At 32.1% G+C, this 16,981-nt stretch overlaps 3 protein-coding genes across 3 annotated transcripts in view; 2 read left to right on the top strand and 1 right to left on the bottom strand.

Moving 5' to 3' along the window:
* The window catches only part of LOC148305796 (uncharacterized), an 82,707-nt gene extending 77,642 nt beyond the window's left edge, over positions 1-5,065 (top strand). The window contains exon 6 of the mRNA XM_088266106.1: positions 4,915-5,065. The gene's annotated coding sequence lies outside the window, so the exon portion shown is untranslated. The remainder of the gene's footprint in view (positions 1-4,914) is intronic.
* An 837-nt stretch (positions 5,066-5,902) lies between these two features.
* Positions 5,903-9,534, bottom strand: LOC148305795 (ADP/ATP translocase 1-like). The gene is made up of 4 exons (XM_088266116.1): positions 9,236-9,534; positions 8,111-8,372; positions 7,061-7,292; positions 5,903-6,199 (listed from the first exon to the last, which is right to left on the bottom strand). The coding sequence occupies exons 1-4, from the start codon at positions 9,423-9,425 to the stop codon at positions 5,957-5,959; spliced, it is 927 nt and encodes a 308-aa protein (XP_088122242.1). The 5' UTR covers positions 9,426-9,534; the 3' UTR covers positions 5,903-5,956.
* Positions 9,535-14,725: 5,191 nt separating this feature from the next.
* LOC148305794 (enkurin) lies at positions 14,726-16,698 on the top strand. The gene is made up of 3 exons (XM_088266088.1): positions 14,726-14,913; positions 15,349-15,850; positions 16,418-16,698. Exons 1-3 carry the CDS (start codon positions 14,828-14,830, stop codon positions 16,586-16,588), a joined length of 759 nt encoding a protein of 252 aa, XP_088122214.1. The 5' UTR covers positions 14,726-14,827; the 3' UTR covers positions 16,589-16,698.
* The last annotated feature ends 283 nt before the right edge of the window (positions 16,699-16,981 follow it).

Here is a 16,981-nt window from a genome sequence, read left to right as displayed (position 1 = left end):
TACTGGCCAAGTTGCCTATTATTTTATGATCTTCGTATTATTATTTCTTTAATAAGAATAATAATCACTTAGCTAAGAATTGGAATTCAATTAAATGTTAAATGTTATTGAATATTAATAATTAAAACTGTATTGAAATAATTTTCTATGTAAAATTGTCGGAATGTTTAATATATTTACCTTCAAATTGTACATACTTATATTAGAGCTTCTTATTTTCTCCATTTCACATTATTGGTATGGAGCTAAGTGTGTGTTTTGTTTTATTATGTCTGAAATTTCTGCAATATGTTTGTAAAATATTGCAATTTAAAGCGAAAATCAAATTAAGTGTTATAAATGTTGTCTCCCTCAAATCCATACCCCAAATATTTATTAAAATCAAACTCAATGTCCATATAATATTATGTCCTGACAAATCTAGTTTACATTTTAGATTTATACGGAGAATCCGTGTTGATGTTAATGAAATAATACGTAGTCATGTTATTTTACCACTATTTAAAATCCCAAAATATACCCCAGATTTAAAAGTAAAATAAAATATTCATGATTATCATATTTATGCCGCTATATGGTTGCTTATGTAACCTTTGTGTTTTATAGTTATTATCTTTATTTATTTAAAACTTACATGGGGAATTCATCTTGGTAGTGATCAATTCGTATTGATGGATAATGTTATGTCCAAAATGGCGGCCAATTTTCACACTGCAGTTTTTTAATGTATGTAAAATAAATTTCTTGATACAATTTAATACAATGCCATATCTAGGGACACATCGGTATCACTATATCTTCATTTAGGCATATGGTGTTGAAACTGCTAGTAACTCTAACTTAAAACTCGTTAATGAATCGTGACCTCGAAGCAGTTATTTTGGCATTGTGCAATTTCAATTAGCGGCTGATCCATGGTCAACTAGAAGAATCTACAGCAAACGAAAGTCAAATCTCTTAAATCTGGCCATATTGTGTTTGAATTAAATTGTAAAGTTGTGTTTAATCCACATTTTGCTTTGATTATTTTAATTTTAAATATATTTTCATAACATTCTAGTTTATATGTAGGTGGGGGCACCTCAACTCTTGGTGGAATTGGTTGAACTGCTCTTAAAAGTTGAATGTGTATCCTCTATTTTTCTTTCTTATAATCCCGCAGATTTCATTGTGACTTGCAATTTTGACTGTGTTACAACATTTCTACTTCTATATTGAATACATTTGCATTGTCAAGTTCATGTGGTCAAATTAGTACTGGATTTCTTTTTAATAGGCTTAGTTACTAGACATGTGTCTATTATATTAAAATCATTTGCAAAACATGCTAATGTGGTTTAACTTTGCCACATTTATTTTTACATGTATGCATATTTAAGAAAAAAAATATTGTTTTTCCTATTTCAAATTAAAACTGCAAATCAGTTTACCTTGCATCAATTTTAATCAGATCGATACTATGATTTATATTTTTCCATGTGCTTCTATTTTGTTATTATCAAGGATCACCATTTGTTTTTTTTTGTAAATATACATTTATAATTATTGTACTACTTTAAGAAAAGGAAATAAACATTTATTGTATGCATAGATATTTGGCTGATAGAATATTTAAGTCACTTTGTGTATCTACTAAAATATTATCTATATAATAAAAATAAATAAAATGATTTAAAAAAAACCTTTTGTCTGTTTATCTCATTCATATATATATTATTGGTATTAATAATTATTTCAAGGATCACCAATAGCCAATAATGGCAATCAATAATATCTTGTCCATCCACATAACTATGGCATAATAGTGCATAGCCTTGCAATAAAAGGTGTGATGTGACAAATCAAATTATTGGTAATAGAAAAAGAACTGCAGTGATAATTCCATTGTATCATAAAGAGCTAAAGAATGCTCGGCACAAGATGCTGGTGATATGCTGATGATGGCGTGCCGTCAAAGAGACGATGTTGCCCCGTGCCGAGACTATGCTGATACGTTGCCGAGGCGACTAGTGTTTGATAACATTATTGTGAATATGATCAAAAATTGCACTTAACCTAACCTTACAGTGACAAGGTAGTTTTAAAAGTCGAGTTATTTTTATGGCTTAATTTTTATTTTTACAAACAGCGCGACAGCAACATCTAATTTTGTAAGTAATTTTGCGACCTATGTCTGTAATGTTTTATATTTTTCAAGCTTTGCGATTAACAACTGTATGTGTGTATGAATTTAATCCGAAATCATCTCTTTTACAGAATGTTGCTTGAAGGGAAGAGGATAGATCAACACCATTTTCACACTTTTCATTTTTCTTTTAAACCAGATATTACATTTTTTATGTAATGCAGAGAGTGATATTATTTTTCTGGGCTATTATGTTTTGGACATCATTTAGACTGGACAGCGCGGTGTCCATTAACTCAAAAAGCGTTAATGACATGTACAATAGCAAAATAATCCAGAAAATTGCGCAAATTGAAGCCAAGGGCCTTTTTGGAATAACTGCAAGTTATTCATCTCCACTGAAATTGCATGGAGATTTTTTAATAAAACAAGTCCGAAACTTACTATACACCGTGTTTCAGGGGGAGTGTGTCAAAATTCATGGAGATATCCCTAACAATAAGAAGAAAAAAATATATCGTTCAACTTTTTTTTAAATCTCTAGAGAGGTACATTTCAATTATTGAAAACCGTATACAATACCTCCAATAGGTATGATTTCCAACAGAAAACTGCTTAAATAAAGGAAGTAAACTAGGTGATGGAGAATGGCAGCAATAAGTAGAGCACTCGGGGTTGCATATTTATACTCATACAAGCTTGCGAAAGTTGCCGCGAGAGTGTACAAACCCCTTGAGAATGTACATTAGTATTTTTTTGCATTTCATAGAGCATTGCTATAATTAAAAAATATATCAATAAAATAAAATTAAGTACTGATTTAAAATATAACAATTTTAAAAAATATATACTTATTTTAAAATAAATAAAAACTGGTTGCGGTACCATTGTAGTGTAGTGGACTTACTTTATTTTATTCATAGTTGAATATTGAATTAAGCCCTGCACACAATGTTTAGCTTTCTGTATTTTTTCAGCGACTATTTATAACAAAATATCAACAAGTGTCGGGTTATGGTCCTGTGGTTAGTGACGCGGACTCTAGAGTCAGAGTTTCTCGGTTCGAACCCATTCACCACAATTTGATACCTATTTCTAATAATGAGCCTCTTAGGCTCACAGAAATAGTATGAAATTGAAGTATTTTTGAAAATAATAAAAAAACACAAATATTTCTCTTTTAAAAAAAAAACATAACAGGTTTGTAAAGGGTGGTCCAACCATAATGCACGATGTTGATTGTAAATAAAAATAAAAACTTTTCAGAGAGTTTTCTTATTTTTTTGTATTATGATAGAAAGATCTATGACAATTATGTATGAAATATAATATGGCCAAATGCTCACCACGGCTTCGGTGACATACCTCTATCCGATAGTCCATACTCATCCTTTAGCTCAAGGGTGGCCAACCCGCGGCCTGCGGGCCGCATGCGGCCCACTGAGTGTCTATATGCAGCCCGCAGAGCATTTCACATATTTTTTCTTTGAGTGTACATAAAACCAACAAAAGAAAATTTCACCGTGCGTAGTTCGTATCATATCCCATATATGGAAGTATTTCACTATCGTGACAATTTCAGCTGATATTTTTGTATTGCCTAACACTAATTTAATAAATATGTTTGATTCTCATTTTCGTTGTATCGTATATATATATATATATATATATATATATATATATATATATATATATATATATATATATATATATATATATATATATATATATATATATATATATATATATATATATATATATATATATATATATATATATATATAATATATATATGTGTGTGTGTGTGTGTTTGCTTTGAATAATAGGAGAAATTTTGTTTTACGGCCCGGTGTAAAATGTCATTTCTAAAATCTGGCCCGACTGCTGAAAAGGTTGGCCACCCATGCTTTAGCTCTTGAATTGTTTTTGCCTTATTGATGTACACTATTTATTAAATATCCTCAACGAAAGAAGTCCAACGGTGTGAAATCACATAATCGTGGCGGCCAATTGACATCGCCACCACGTGAGATAACACAGCCATTGAATTTCTCACCCAAAAGAGCCATTGTTTCGTTGGCTGTGTAGCAAGTAGCACCGTCCTTTTGGAACCACATATTGTCCACCTCCATTTTCTCAATTTCTGGCCACAAAATGTCTGTTATCATCTTGCGATAGCAAACACCATTCACGGTAACTGCTTGGCCGACCTCATTTTTGAAGAAGTACGGTGACACCGCCACCCCATAAACCGCAACAAACAGTCACTCTTTGAGAATGCATCGGCTTTTCAATAATCACTTATGGATTCTTATTTGGCTAAATGCGGCAATTCTGCTTGTTGCAAAAATTCTACTTCCTGCAAAAAAATCAGAAAGTGCACAAAATGCATTTTGATTTGAACGCCTATTTCCATAAAACGCTTCAACAATCTTAACGCTGCTCAATTGTGTACCTCTCAATGGTTGAATTCGTTAAAGACTGAAACAAAGAAATGTCAAATAAAGTTGGGCAAAAAATATGACATTAGTGTGTGACTCACAATTAACATCGTGCGTTTTGGTTGGACCACCCTGTATTATAAATATACTGTTTTATAAAATAATTGCAATGCCCTTTATTAAGAACTTAAATCGAAAGTTATATGTTTTGTGCGAACTTTCAATCTGCTTTTACCCAATTAAAACTGGTTTACCGATATTCCAATAACAGTTTATAATAATTATTATATTTTGAAAAGAATTGTGGTTTATGAATACCATTTAATTCCTTTGTTTATTTTGTTGCAGGTGCAAAATGCCGATTTGTTTATATTCCAGAACTGTTAAGATAATTGTATAAAAAAATGTAAATAGCTATAATAAATTGAAAATTATTTATCTGTATATTTGTGTCATTTATGGAATATAGAATTTATTGAAAATAAATACTTTATAAATGTACAAATTAGCCTTATTTATATTACAAAGGACAGTCAAAAAGTAATGCCTCATATTTTTATTTTGAAGAAATTAAAATGCAATTACATGGTTGAAAACCACACTATTGACGATCAATTTGTCTTTTTTTTATAATCTTCCGTCTATTTTCACAGTTTTGGTCCATCTTTTAACAAGGGTATGGATCCCAGTGTGCTAAAAAGCATGGCTTCCCAAGCCATTGACTCACTGATATTCTCATCTTGAGTGAATCTCACAATGAGCTTCTTTTTGCGGCCCAACAGGGGTGTATGAAGGATGTGGCAAGATTACTTATCCGATTTTTACAATCTCTTCAGTAGTATGACTGCTGTTGTATGGTCTTGCATGCAAAAGAAGAACACCCGCAATTGCTTTTGCTAGGTGAACTTGCTGAAGACCTCCACTGTTGCATCGCCGCACACATTTTTCAATTTTTTAATGAATGCGAATGGGTGATTCACCCTCTGCATACAAGAACCATAGAATACTGTCTAATACGAACACCGATGCCGTCCATTTTGCAAGCGACTATAGTGTTTGCCACTTGTTGCCAGAAAGTTACTACAGCAGTAGAAAGTACAAAAAGTTTTGCGGAAAAGTGGCAAATTAATTTTTTATGCGTAACATACTTTATTGAAGTAGAAAAAAAATAGGAGGCAATAGTTTTTGACTGACCTTCGTAATTCATTCCCAAACTACACCTCACATAAGAATAATTAGTTAACAATTCCTACAAATATCCAAATATCTATAAAAGCAAACATTACACAACAATTGAGTTTATAAAAAATGAGAATTTGATGTAATAATAAAACCATTTTATTTCTGAATATATTTATTAAAACAGTCAAAATAACTCCGTGAAATTATTTCAAATATATTTTTTAATTTCATCATAGAAAACAAGTACTAATGCACCTCCTGTGCCCCTGATAATATTGGAAAATGCACCCTTGAAGAAAGCCCCAGCACCTTCAGTTGCCAAAATTTTTTTCCAACAGTCGAGGGTATTCTTATATTGCATTTCATTTTTCTTTTTTCCTGATTGCATCATCATTCGTCTTCTTACAGTATCAAAAGGATACGACACAATACCGGAGAACGTAGTGACCACCTAAAGAAAAGGTTACACCAAATTATCATAGTGAAAAAGTTTATTTTTATTGCAACTCAACAAAAGCAAGTAAAATATTTTCATTCAATTAAAATATTGAAAAACAAACGAATGTCATGTAATAATAATCTTTGTTAATTAAAATATACAATCGAACTCGGTTATAATGAGGATGAAGGGACCAACTGAATTGGCTTGTTATAACCATTCCTCGTTAAATCCGAGAATAGGTTTTTTTTTTTAAACATACTGATCACATGAAATATGTTAGCTGGAATGCCCACATAACACAATATGTCGGAATTGAAAGAAAATTCACACAATTCACCCATTACACACATGTCATATTTTTCTGTAAATCCAGTTTTCCTATACAAGTTAGAAAATCCTGTGCTGCTTGAGTACAAAACCATTGTAACAGTTTCATTAAAATTTGTACAATTACAGTTTCTATTCCGTGATGTTCTTTTTAAATGCAGATAAAAATACAATATTGACACTGAGAATGATGAAAACTTTTTATACATTTTCGCTTCTTATTCACTTAACATTTTTCACGCCATGTTCTATTTCACGAATAATTTCCGCCTTTTCACGAATTGAGAAACACTTTTTATTATTAGAAGATATGTTGATAATTCGAGGGTTTGTTTTTACTGACCTGCTCTAAAATTGATCTGACATTCCCCACCTCGTAACAAATAAATCAAAATAATTCACATTTTTAATTAATATTTATGAAAAAATTCTGTGTCTGTCAAATAGTGGTGGGCACATACGAATCGTACGAAGTGACCACGCGATGTTTGAATTATTGGTACTAAAAGACTTTGATTAATTGGGATTACAATGTAGGATTACCTGAGCAATGCCCCATGAAACGAAGAATGAGGTGTTCTTGGGATCTGGTAGCATACCCTTAACCGTGTCAAAGCAGCCAAAGTAAGACGCCCTGTAGATGATGATTCCCTGGACCGAGACACTGAACCCCCTGTACAAGCCGACAGGCCCATCGCTTTTCACAGTTTTAACGAGGCAATCCAGTAATCCTGTAAACTCACGATTTCCACTTTTCCCAACGTCAGCACCCAACCTATGCAAATTATTGTAATCAGTTAATAATTTAAAGGAACTCGTTTAAATATTTTTTGTAAAGTGAAACTTCTTAGATCATTGTCAATTGAAAATAGCTGAATTGACTACAGTGTAGTCAATTCAGGGCACACTTTTGCAACTGTACTGGGAATGATTATGGCGCCATCTGTGTAGACGCCGTATGTTCTAGTACGCTCACAGTTTACTAACCCAAATTTTGATAATAAAAAAATGTAGACGATTTCAATAAGCAAAGATATTATGTGAAACAAATGTATGAGTTATGAATTTAACTAATTTGTAATTATAATTAATAATTTGGTCCATCAATATAGGGGTGAAACACGTAAAGGAACTGATTACGGGGTACTCACGGAGATTCACCACAGAAGCTCAAAAGCTTAACAAGAAAGTACTGCAGACTGAGGAAGTACATGTAAAAAATTGGACTGTATGATTCCCTAGTCTGCAGATTGTGTATGGAGGATAGCGAAACCCCCATCCACAATCTCTATAATTGTGATACACTTGCTCGAAATCCAAGTCACATCCTTGGAGGGCCACTACTGGACCCTACGCGCATTTGTTAGTATATGTACATCAAAAACAGCTAGATTTTAATTTTGCAATCCATTAGCAAACATTAGTTGTTCATTAATAGATTCATTGTAGTCATTAGGAGGATTTTGCAACCAGAGAAATATGAATATTTGCTAAAATGAACAGCGACATGCATATTGTAATTTTCCCAGGACTAGACTGGACTAAATCAACGTAAATTCATGTATAAAGTTATCTCTTGAAATATATTTTTACCTAGTTCTACCATAGTCCAAAGGATAGACAAATAATAGAGACGTAGCTCCAGCAGCACCACCAGATGCTAAATTTCCCGCAAAGTATCGCCAAAACTGAGTATTTTTGTTGACACCCTCCAAGAACATAGACTTGTAAATGTCTTTGAATGCAAAGTTTAATGCTTGAGTTGGAAAATATCTTATCACATTTGCTAAATTTCCCCTCCAGAAAGCAGCAAAACCTTGTTCTTTAGGAATCCGCCGAAAACAGTCAATCATCCCTAAAAAAGATGTCAGTATTAAATTCCAATAATGTTAAAGTTTGTTGTGAAATTCGTGCAAATTACATGCAGAAAAATAAATTATAAAAAAATTATTTAAATAATAATGTTCGTACATTTTCGCATTCCCTCTAAGCCCAATTAATAGGATATATATAGGGTTTCCCCAAACCTGGAAACCCAGGGTTTTCAAAGATTTTACGAGCCCAAAAACCCGGGAATTTTCAGTGTAAACCTGAGAAATAAGTTATTTTCCCAATACAGTAGAATACCAATTATATTCATTAACCTAGCCTGAATTTAACTAGCCCGACTCGGTACAGATCTCAAACAAATTAATAAAAAATACAATGAGACGAAGTGAGATGGAGATATATTGGCATCATTGTATGCCACTAAAATATAATCTATTATCCGGGATGGTCGGGAAAAACCATCCCTTTATGTAATATGTATTATTTAATTAACATAATGATTTTTTTTAATTTTAAATATTATATTCTTTTTTTATTTTATAAAGTAATCTCTTTGCTAATAAACTCAGAAGCCAAATCAATGATGATACCTTGAGTCCAATGATGGTCATAAAGCAGTTTTATAAAAAATGGGATATTTGTACCATTCTTACTTACGTTATACATATATGTATATTTATTAAGATTAAATTTATTTACTGTTATTTTTTTATATTTATTTGAAATTGAGAAATAAATTAAATGCTTCTAATAAACTATTTGTTATTTTAGTTCTTTGATATTGACCCCCCCAGAACCAACCAAGTTAACCCAAGAAATCCCGGGTTTTAAATACAAAAAAAGTCAAACCCGAAACACACTTCAATAGTTATACATAATTACACCAACCTTTGTAACGTTGGTCTTCAGAAATTTGCTTCGAAACATGTTGAACCTGAAGTAATAATTTTACTCTTTCAATAGGAGCTACCGCTGTTTTCGAGACTGCCGCTGATATTCCTCCGGCCATAAAATCTTTGAAAAAGGACATAGCATCCTTGGGACCTTTTCCCGACCCTCCTGACTCTCCATCTCCCATTTTCAATTAATTTGTTCAACACTGCTAATATTCTTTTCAAAACATTTTCTAACAGACTTACACGGTTTTATTTAATCATTTAAAGATTCTCTGTAGATCGCTTTTATTTAAAAAAATTTGAATACTGTCAAAAAGAAAATTGTAGATACTATAAACTTCTAGCCCCATTTTAATATATCTACTTGGTAAGTACGTACTGCTAGTATATAATAATCTTTAGTACGTAGGTACCTACCAATTTTTTTGTCGTCACTAGCACTAGGGTCTTTCAATATAAATCACAATTACAAAAAATGTATTTCCTATAAAACAAGCAGGTATTTTACCTTTTACTGTGCACCTAGTCTTTGTTTGTAACGATAACGCAGTGATTTTTAAAAGTAATTCTGTACAAAATAACATTACTTATGGGTCATTATATTTCTGTAGGAATTCTTAAGTAAAAAATTGCTTTGACAAATAATAACAATTTATCTTTCTGAGTTACCTTAAAAAAATCCTTTTAATTTTATACGGGAAATAAATATGCACATCTCTTTAATTAAACCAGGTTCCCGGAATATTGTCCATAAATGCATTTTTCTTTCCACAAGGGTAAGCAAAGATGATAAAACACGTCGTTTGTACAAACCTCGCTTCTTCAACATTCATTTGATGTATGGGCAAGGATTATTTCAACTTTCATAATCAAACTTAATTTCTATACCATCATTTTCTCGTCCACGCACGTTTTTCATCATAGATGTAAGTCGAGTTCTTTCTTTTATTCGGGCATTTTTAATTAATTAGGTTAAATATATTTTCATGGCTAATTATAATACAGAAAATAAAAACAAGTAAAATAACAAACCCCACCTCATATTAAAAATTAAATATAGTATGATAAAGTAAATAAGGAAATTATTGTAGTTGTTCTACAGTATTATACTAGTATATAATCTTTGGCATTATCTCTCATCATAATATAATCTTTGATCATAGTCCAGAATTGATATTTTATTTGCTACAGAATGGCAACATTTTGTACGTCATGTATATTTTTTTGTATTTGTCTTCTGTCAAATACGAAAAAAGTGGCGGGTTCTTATTTGAGAAGGAAACCAGGTAAAAAAGTAACTATTTATGAACTTTGTGCGGTGTTTAAGTATTCCTGAGAGAGCGTCTCGATTTCGCCACGAGATATTTCTTCGTTTCTTGGGGTCTCAGGGGGTCTAAACTAGTGCGAGGAGTCTGGCAACAGAATTGGCGAAGTTAGGCCGCCTAAAACACCGCCTCGTAATCATGATTTTAAATATATTGATAAATATCTTGGTTTTCTGCATGTCCGATTTAAAGCCTAATAAACGTTCAATTGCAACTTTATTTTATTTTAACCCAAGTAACATTTGACGTAATTGTTTTTTATTATTATTAAAATACCGTTTTTGAATAAAAAAAGGTTTTCTTTGAAATAAATATACAGTTATGAAAAGAAAAAAGTTATTGAAACGGAAGTAGTTCAAAAAATGTTTTTTCAATATATTTTCTAAAATAAAAGTCAAATTGCAATACATAAAATATATTCTAAAAAGAAAAATTGAGTGTGAACACGCGTCCAGCCCTCTTCCTTCGTCCTTTAGGACTTAATATATTCATTAAGATTGGGTCATATAAAAAGTCTCAGCGGTTTTTTGGTAAATCTTTGAACAAAAATTTTCTTTATTGAAAATCAAATTTAATCAAATATGTATTGACCACTGTTATTGTGACCTTTTGCCATCGGAATAGAACTTCTGTGGTTCATCTTGGAAAAACTTGGCCAAGTGATTTTCAGCGGCTTTTCGGTCGACTAATTTTTTACCATCAAGAGATTTTTACAGAGACCGAAACAAATGGTAATCAGACAGTGCAAGATCCGGACTATACGATGCATCAAAACTTTCCAACCACCAAGTACCATCAATTAGTTCAGAGTCTTTCAAGATGTGTGTGGCCGGGCATTGTCATGATGGAACACAACTCCCATTCTGTTGGCCAATTCTGGTTGTTCTTTCTGGATTACTTCGAACAAACGGTCAAGTTGTGCACAGTACAGGACTGCATTGATGGTTTCACCAGGTTACAATAACTCATAATGGACAACTCCCTTCCAATCCCACCAAACACTCAACTTAACATTGTTTGCTGATAATCCAGGCTTTGAAGTCGTTTGTGGAGGATCACCAGCATTTGACCACGATTACATACATTTGGTATTCTGGTATTTCACCCACTTTGATGTGATCTTTAATGATTTGCTTAAAAAATTATTAGATTTTGTTCCGTTTCAGCAGCATTTCACTAATCGTAATTCGGTCAATAAAATTTCTTTGCTTTAATTTATGTGGCGCCCAAACATTGCCCTTCTTTTTGTAGCTTGCTCTTTTCAAATGATTTCAAACTGCCATGTGGTTGATAATTAGCGTCTCCGCTATTTCTTGATAGCTTGCATGTCGTCAGTCTTGCTCCACCAGTTTAAAAATTTCATCCACTTTTTCTATAACTAGCCGACTAGAGGGAGATGTATCTTTGACATTGAAATTTCAGGAATGGGATCGAGTAAATAACTCCTGGGTCCTTTGTTTACTCAAAGCATTCTCGCCATTACACTTCACGAAATTTCCCCTAAAATGTCCCCTTCTAAGCACATGTTCATTTAAAACAATCGGGTGAGTATTGCTTGATATATGGGCATCAACATCATCTAGTGGCAAATAACCGCACAGACTTTTTACATGACCTATTAAATGACATGGAAAGATTTCAAAGAAAGGTGAGGAAAGAGCTAGCTTTAGTTTGATAAAACATGTCAACCACTGGCAAATAACAAGGTTAATCTGTTTCTGTCAATAAGTTTACAGTTTAACTAAAAAAAAATTTTTAGAAATTCAATTTAATTCATCAACATTCTCTCCTTCATGAATGATAGATTCATTCCAATGCTCCTCTAACTTTTTGATGCCTTTTTTAGTATTACAAATTGTCTTTACTCTCAAAATAGACCTCCTTCATGTTTGAGTAGCTCATAATTGATAACACCCTTCCTATCCCACCAAACGGAGCGATCTCTTCTTCGTCTTCTGTCCATAGTGATTTGGCCTTGCAGTCAATATTGCTGGTTTCTTCGGAATCACCCATCATCTTTTACAATTAGGATTCTCCAAATTTAAATTGTTTATTGCTAATCACAATTCAATGGAGAAATGATTTTATTTAGTACCTGGTGAGCATCATTTTGCAAGTGGTTTTTCGGTGTTCCCGCTTTTACATAAAGCAAAATTGACAACATTATAGAATTCGCAATTGGTAACACTTCGAGTGCCCACCCCCTATATATTATTATTAATTATTAATAACAGTACATATTAATAATCAAAAAGCTTTAAAAAAAACTTGTTACAATTTCAATTTCAATTTCAATTTATTCAACAACAAAAAATTAATATATACATATATAACAAACAATATTCAAGGCATATATATTAAAAGTAAGCAAGAAGACTTAAAGGTGTAGAAGAATCCCGCTTCGGAAAACTCCTTCGGACATATGGAACAGATCAATATCCAATGTGATATTGTTTAACATAGCGGTAGCTCTTCCTACAGGCATAACCATCGGTAGGTTGATCCTTTGTATAGGAATGTGAAACAATCTATGTCGACGCTGTCTTAGGTAACTATCGGGAACATACAGACCAATGTTCCGGATAATTTCAGGATTATCGATCATACCGCGCAACAATCTATAAAAATGCGTAATCAAATACACATTCCTTCTAGTCTCTAAACTATTGTACCCAAGCATACCCTGGAGAAACTGGGTCGGGTAGAGCCAAGGATAATAGCCGTACTCTCTCATGTAGAGATACCTCAAAAACTTTTTTTGGACTTTCTCTACCATAAGAGAGTACTTAAGCTCGTGTGGCCCCCAAATCATCGAGCCACTCTCGAGTCTACTTCGCACCAAGGAGTTATAAAGAGTTATTATCTTATACAATAGTTACTTTTGACATCTCAACATAGATGATGAAGAATAGCCCAGTAAATGCCCAGACTTCCATATTCTTCTTCATCTATGTTGAAATGTCAAAAAATAATATGAAAAATAACTCCTACAATTGGAGATAATCCAGATTTGTGAACAAGTATTTGGATACACTCAAAATGTTGTATCTTGTATCTAACAGAAACAACAACAAAAATATTTTATTGTAAAAACTTTTTCGTTTTGAATAAACTTTTTATAATAATATTCTCCGTTTTTATTTAAGCAGGTATGGCTCAGGTGATTTTTCATTCTTTTTCCTAAGGCCATCTATTCATATTTACTCTGTTGCGCTATATTAGTTTCCTCATAGCTGTACAAATATGGCAAGTAATGAAGGGACGAGATAACTCCATGTTCTTTTTTCTAGGATATGTGGAAACAGCAGTTGTGTCAGATGTCACGGCATCCAAAGAGAAATAGGAAACAAATTTCAGAACTCAATCTTCGTATGCTCTAACCGAAATGATTTACTTTATTGTATCCCTGTTAACATTGAAACGTACAATTATGTACATTCCTCGTGGTGGCTGAAATATAATGTTTTTACTCTTTTCTATTGGGTAAACCTCGATGGGGTTAGACACCCAACAGATTCAGCAGACAAATTTACTTTTCGCAGCTAGCACATAAGTTTTCAACTAGCATTTTCCTCTTATGAAATTGAATCCGAAAGAAATACAGTTTATACCATGCTCAGTCTGTGAATTATTAAGTATCAGCCAGTATTCACATAATCTATCTGCCTCTGTAGTGTAATGGTCAGCACGCTCGGCTACCGTTCTGGGGGTCCTAGGTTCGATTCCCAAGGAGGGGGGGGGGTAAAATAAATTTAAGTGATTTATTCACTTTATTCAATATTACCCTGGACTGGTACCTGAAGCAGAGGGCTGATCACCTTTCCTTCGTATGTTAATGATCAAGATAACACTTCGTCTATATGATCTAGTGCCCTATGCACCATTGGATCGCAGGTAAGATTTTGAAGAAGAAGAAGAATTTATGTCAAAAAATAAAACTCATTAAAGTGGTATATTCAAGTGTTTAATTTTAAAAAAATAATCATCATGTCATTCCACAAGTTAATGCCGAATCAATAAATAATATAAGTATTTGGACACACTCAAAAATGTTGTAAATAATGTTTTTGTTTGAAATGGACTTGCACAAATATATAAATCAATATTTTGTATCGGGGTTTTTGAAATACATCCATGGTTGCCTGGATACCAAACATATGTCAGTCTTAAGCGTACAGAATACATAATATCGTTAGCAGGGAGTCATCCTTACTTTCTTTTTTTAAATTATAAATATATATAATTAACGTATTTTTGAAATGTCCGTTATTAATGTGGTTGAACATGATGAGCGAATTTACGATATTCTGTACCAACCACCCCCTCCAAGGCCAAAATCACCTATGTAAGTTTTTATTTTTGTACATTTTTTAAACGTTTTTTTTATTCTAAATGTGTATTAAATGCTGATCTTTGAACTTATGTCATTATTGTTTCATAGACATTGATATTTTATTGAATCTTTGATATTTCTAAATCAATTATTAAGATCTATGTATTTCATAACTTATTTAAATTGCTAAGCTTTAAATCCATGTATGTTTTGCATAGTTTATTACAATCATTAACTGGTTTTAAAGATGCATACCCCTTTCTCAAATGAGCATCAAGAAAGTTGTAGATTTGTTTGAAATTGGATCATAATTATAATAAGTTATTATCATATAATATATAGGTAGTGAAACCATCAAATGTTGAATATAGTAATCAGAAGTTATAAAATGTATAATCATAAATTTCACACTTCAAATACTGACTATATTTTTATATGTACTACAAGGTATGTTTCTGAAAGAGAAAAAAAACTTAAGCAACAAAAAAATCCTAAAACCCACGCAACAATGGGTTATGCCGAAGTCCCTCTGAATTCAGTTGAATACTTTCTAAAAAAGGGATGCGGAATTCATCAAAAACAAAAACAAAACAAAAGGCAATGTTTGAATCCAGTTTGCCGACCATCCGTTCCTAAACATATCATCGAAACAAAAAAGGATGAAAGGGAAACTGTAAATTTTCGCGTAAAAAATATTAAACAGGTTATCCATTCAATTCCTCGCAAACCACAACCTAAGTTGGTGGATTCTCCTAGAGGACACACTAGCAATGCAGAAGTCACTAAATTGAAATGTGTTTATCATAAGAAGTTTGGCAGTTTGCCTAACTATTTAGTGAAACAGAATAATGAGATTTTAAAAACTGAAAATGAATATAAAAAATATCTGGAAAATAAGGAACCTCTCTGCAAAGCCATAAGCCCCGAGGAACGCCAGGATCTTTTGGATGTACGTATAAAATGTATTCTTATATACTAATGTATGCGTAAAACAAAACAAAAAAGTGTATTTTTGCTCTATATATATATATATATATATATATATATATATATATATATATATATATATATATATATATATATATATATATATATAAAACCTTTCAATAACTAGAAGTACTAATTTTTTTATAATACAAAAACGGTTTTAAGAAAAAAAATTAACTACGTCAAATGATACCTGGGTTTGAGGAAAATTAAGTTATTATTGATTGAATACTGGGCCTTAAGACTTTTTTAAACTGTATTTTGACTTGTTGGGTAATATATCCAAAATTAAACAAGGTTTATTAGATTGAATTCTACAATTATTTATGTATATGTTAATACGTGACGAGTTTTGACATTATCAAACACTGCAGTGTTTGATAATGTTTTAATAAGACGAAATGCGTCACGTCACAATAAACCTAGTTTAATTTTGGATATATTACTTAACAATTAAATATGGAATTCTACCAACTGTCTGCAGTTACAATAAATAAGTATTTTGACATTATTTCAATTTACTATTCAGGGACTAAAAGAAAACTGGGCAAAGCTACAGAAGGGTTTCTTGCTGCTACCAATGCTAACTGATACAATTCCCAAAGTCATCAAGAAAAAGAAAATGGAGAACCAGCTTCTGGAACTGGAGAAAGACATTCGAATGGTGGAATCTAATCCTTTCATTTATATTTACGAATAATGCATTTCATATGTATTGTGAAAGTGTGCAAATTCTTTGTGAATTTGTGTTTACATATGTGTTGTTTATTGCTTTATTTTTAGTAATATACTCATTTTGGATTTCAATAATTGTTTGATTTCTGGTTAAGTGAAGATTCGTTGAAGAATTGTCATAGATGTGGGCATAGTTTGGCCCCTACTTGTTTTAAATCTGCCATTATTTAGGCAGAAGGGGTCAGTTGTCATATTGATTCATTCTTTTAGATTAGCTTACTAGACACCTCTTCATTTCAACCACCCAATAGCTTTTATTGTGAACTCTTTCTTTGTATTTTTTTGTTTTTTAATGTAGTGGCTAGCGGTGAAAAAAGCGTGTTTGTGATATTTCTGTTGAGTAAAAAAGTATATAATA

Source organism: Brachycentrus maculatus, unplaced genomic scaffold (assembly GCF_059751285.1).
Source record: "Brachycentrus maculatus isolate JH-2025_06_01 unplaced genomic scaffold, ASM5975128v1 h1tg000261l, whole genome shotgun sequence".
Taxonomy (NCBI): Eukaryota; Metazoa; Arthropoda; class Insecta; order Trichoptera; family Brachycentridae; genus Brachycentrus; species Brachycentrus maculatus.
Note: the sequence above shows the minus strand (reverse complement) of the source record. Positions and strands in the feature narration are given on the sequence as shown.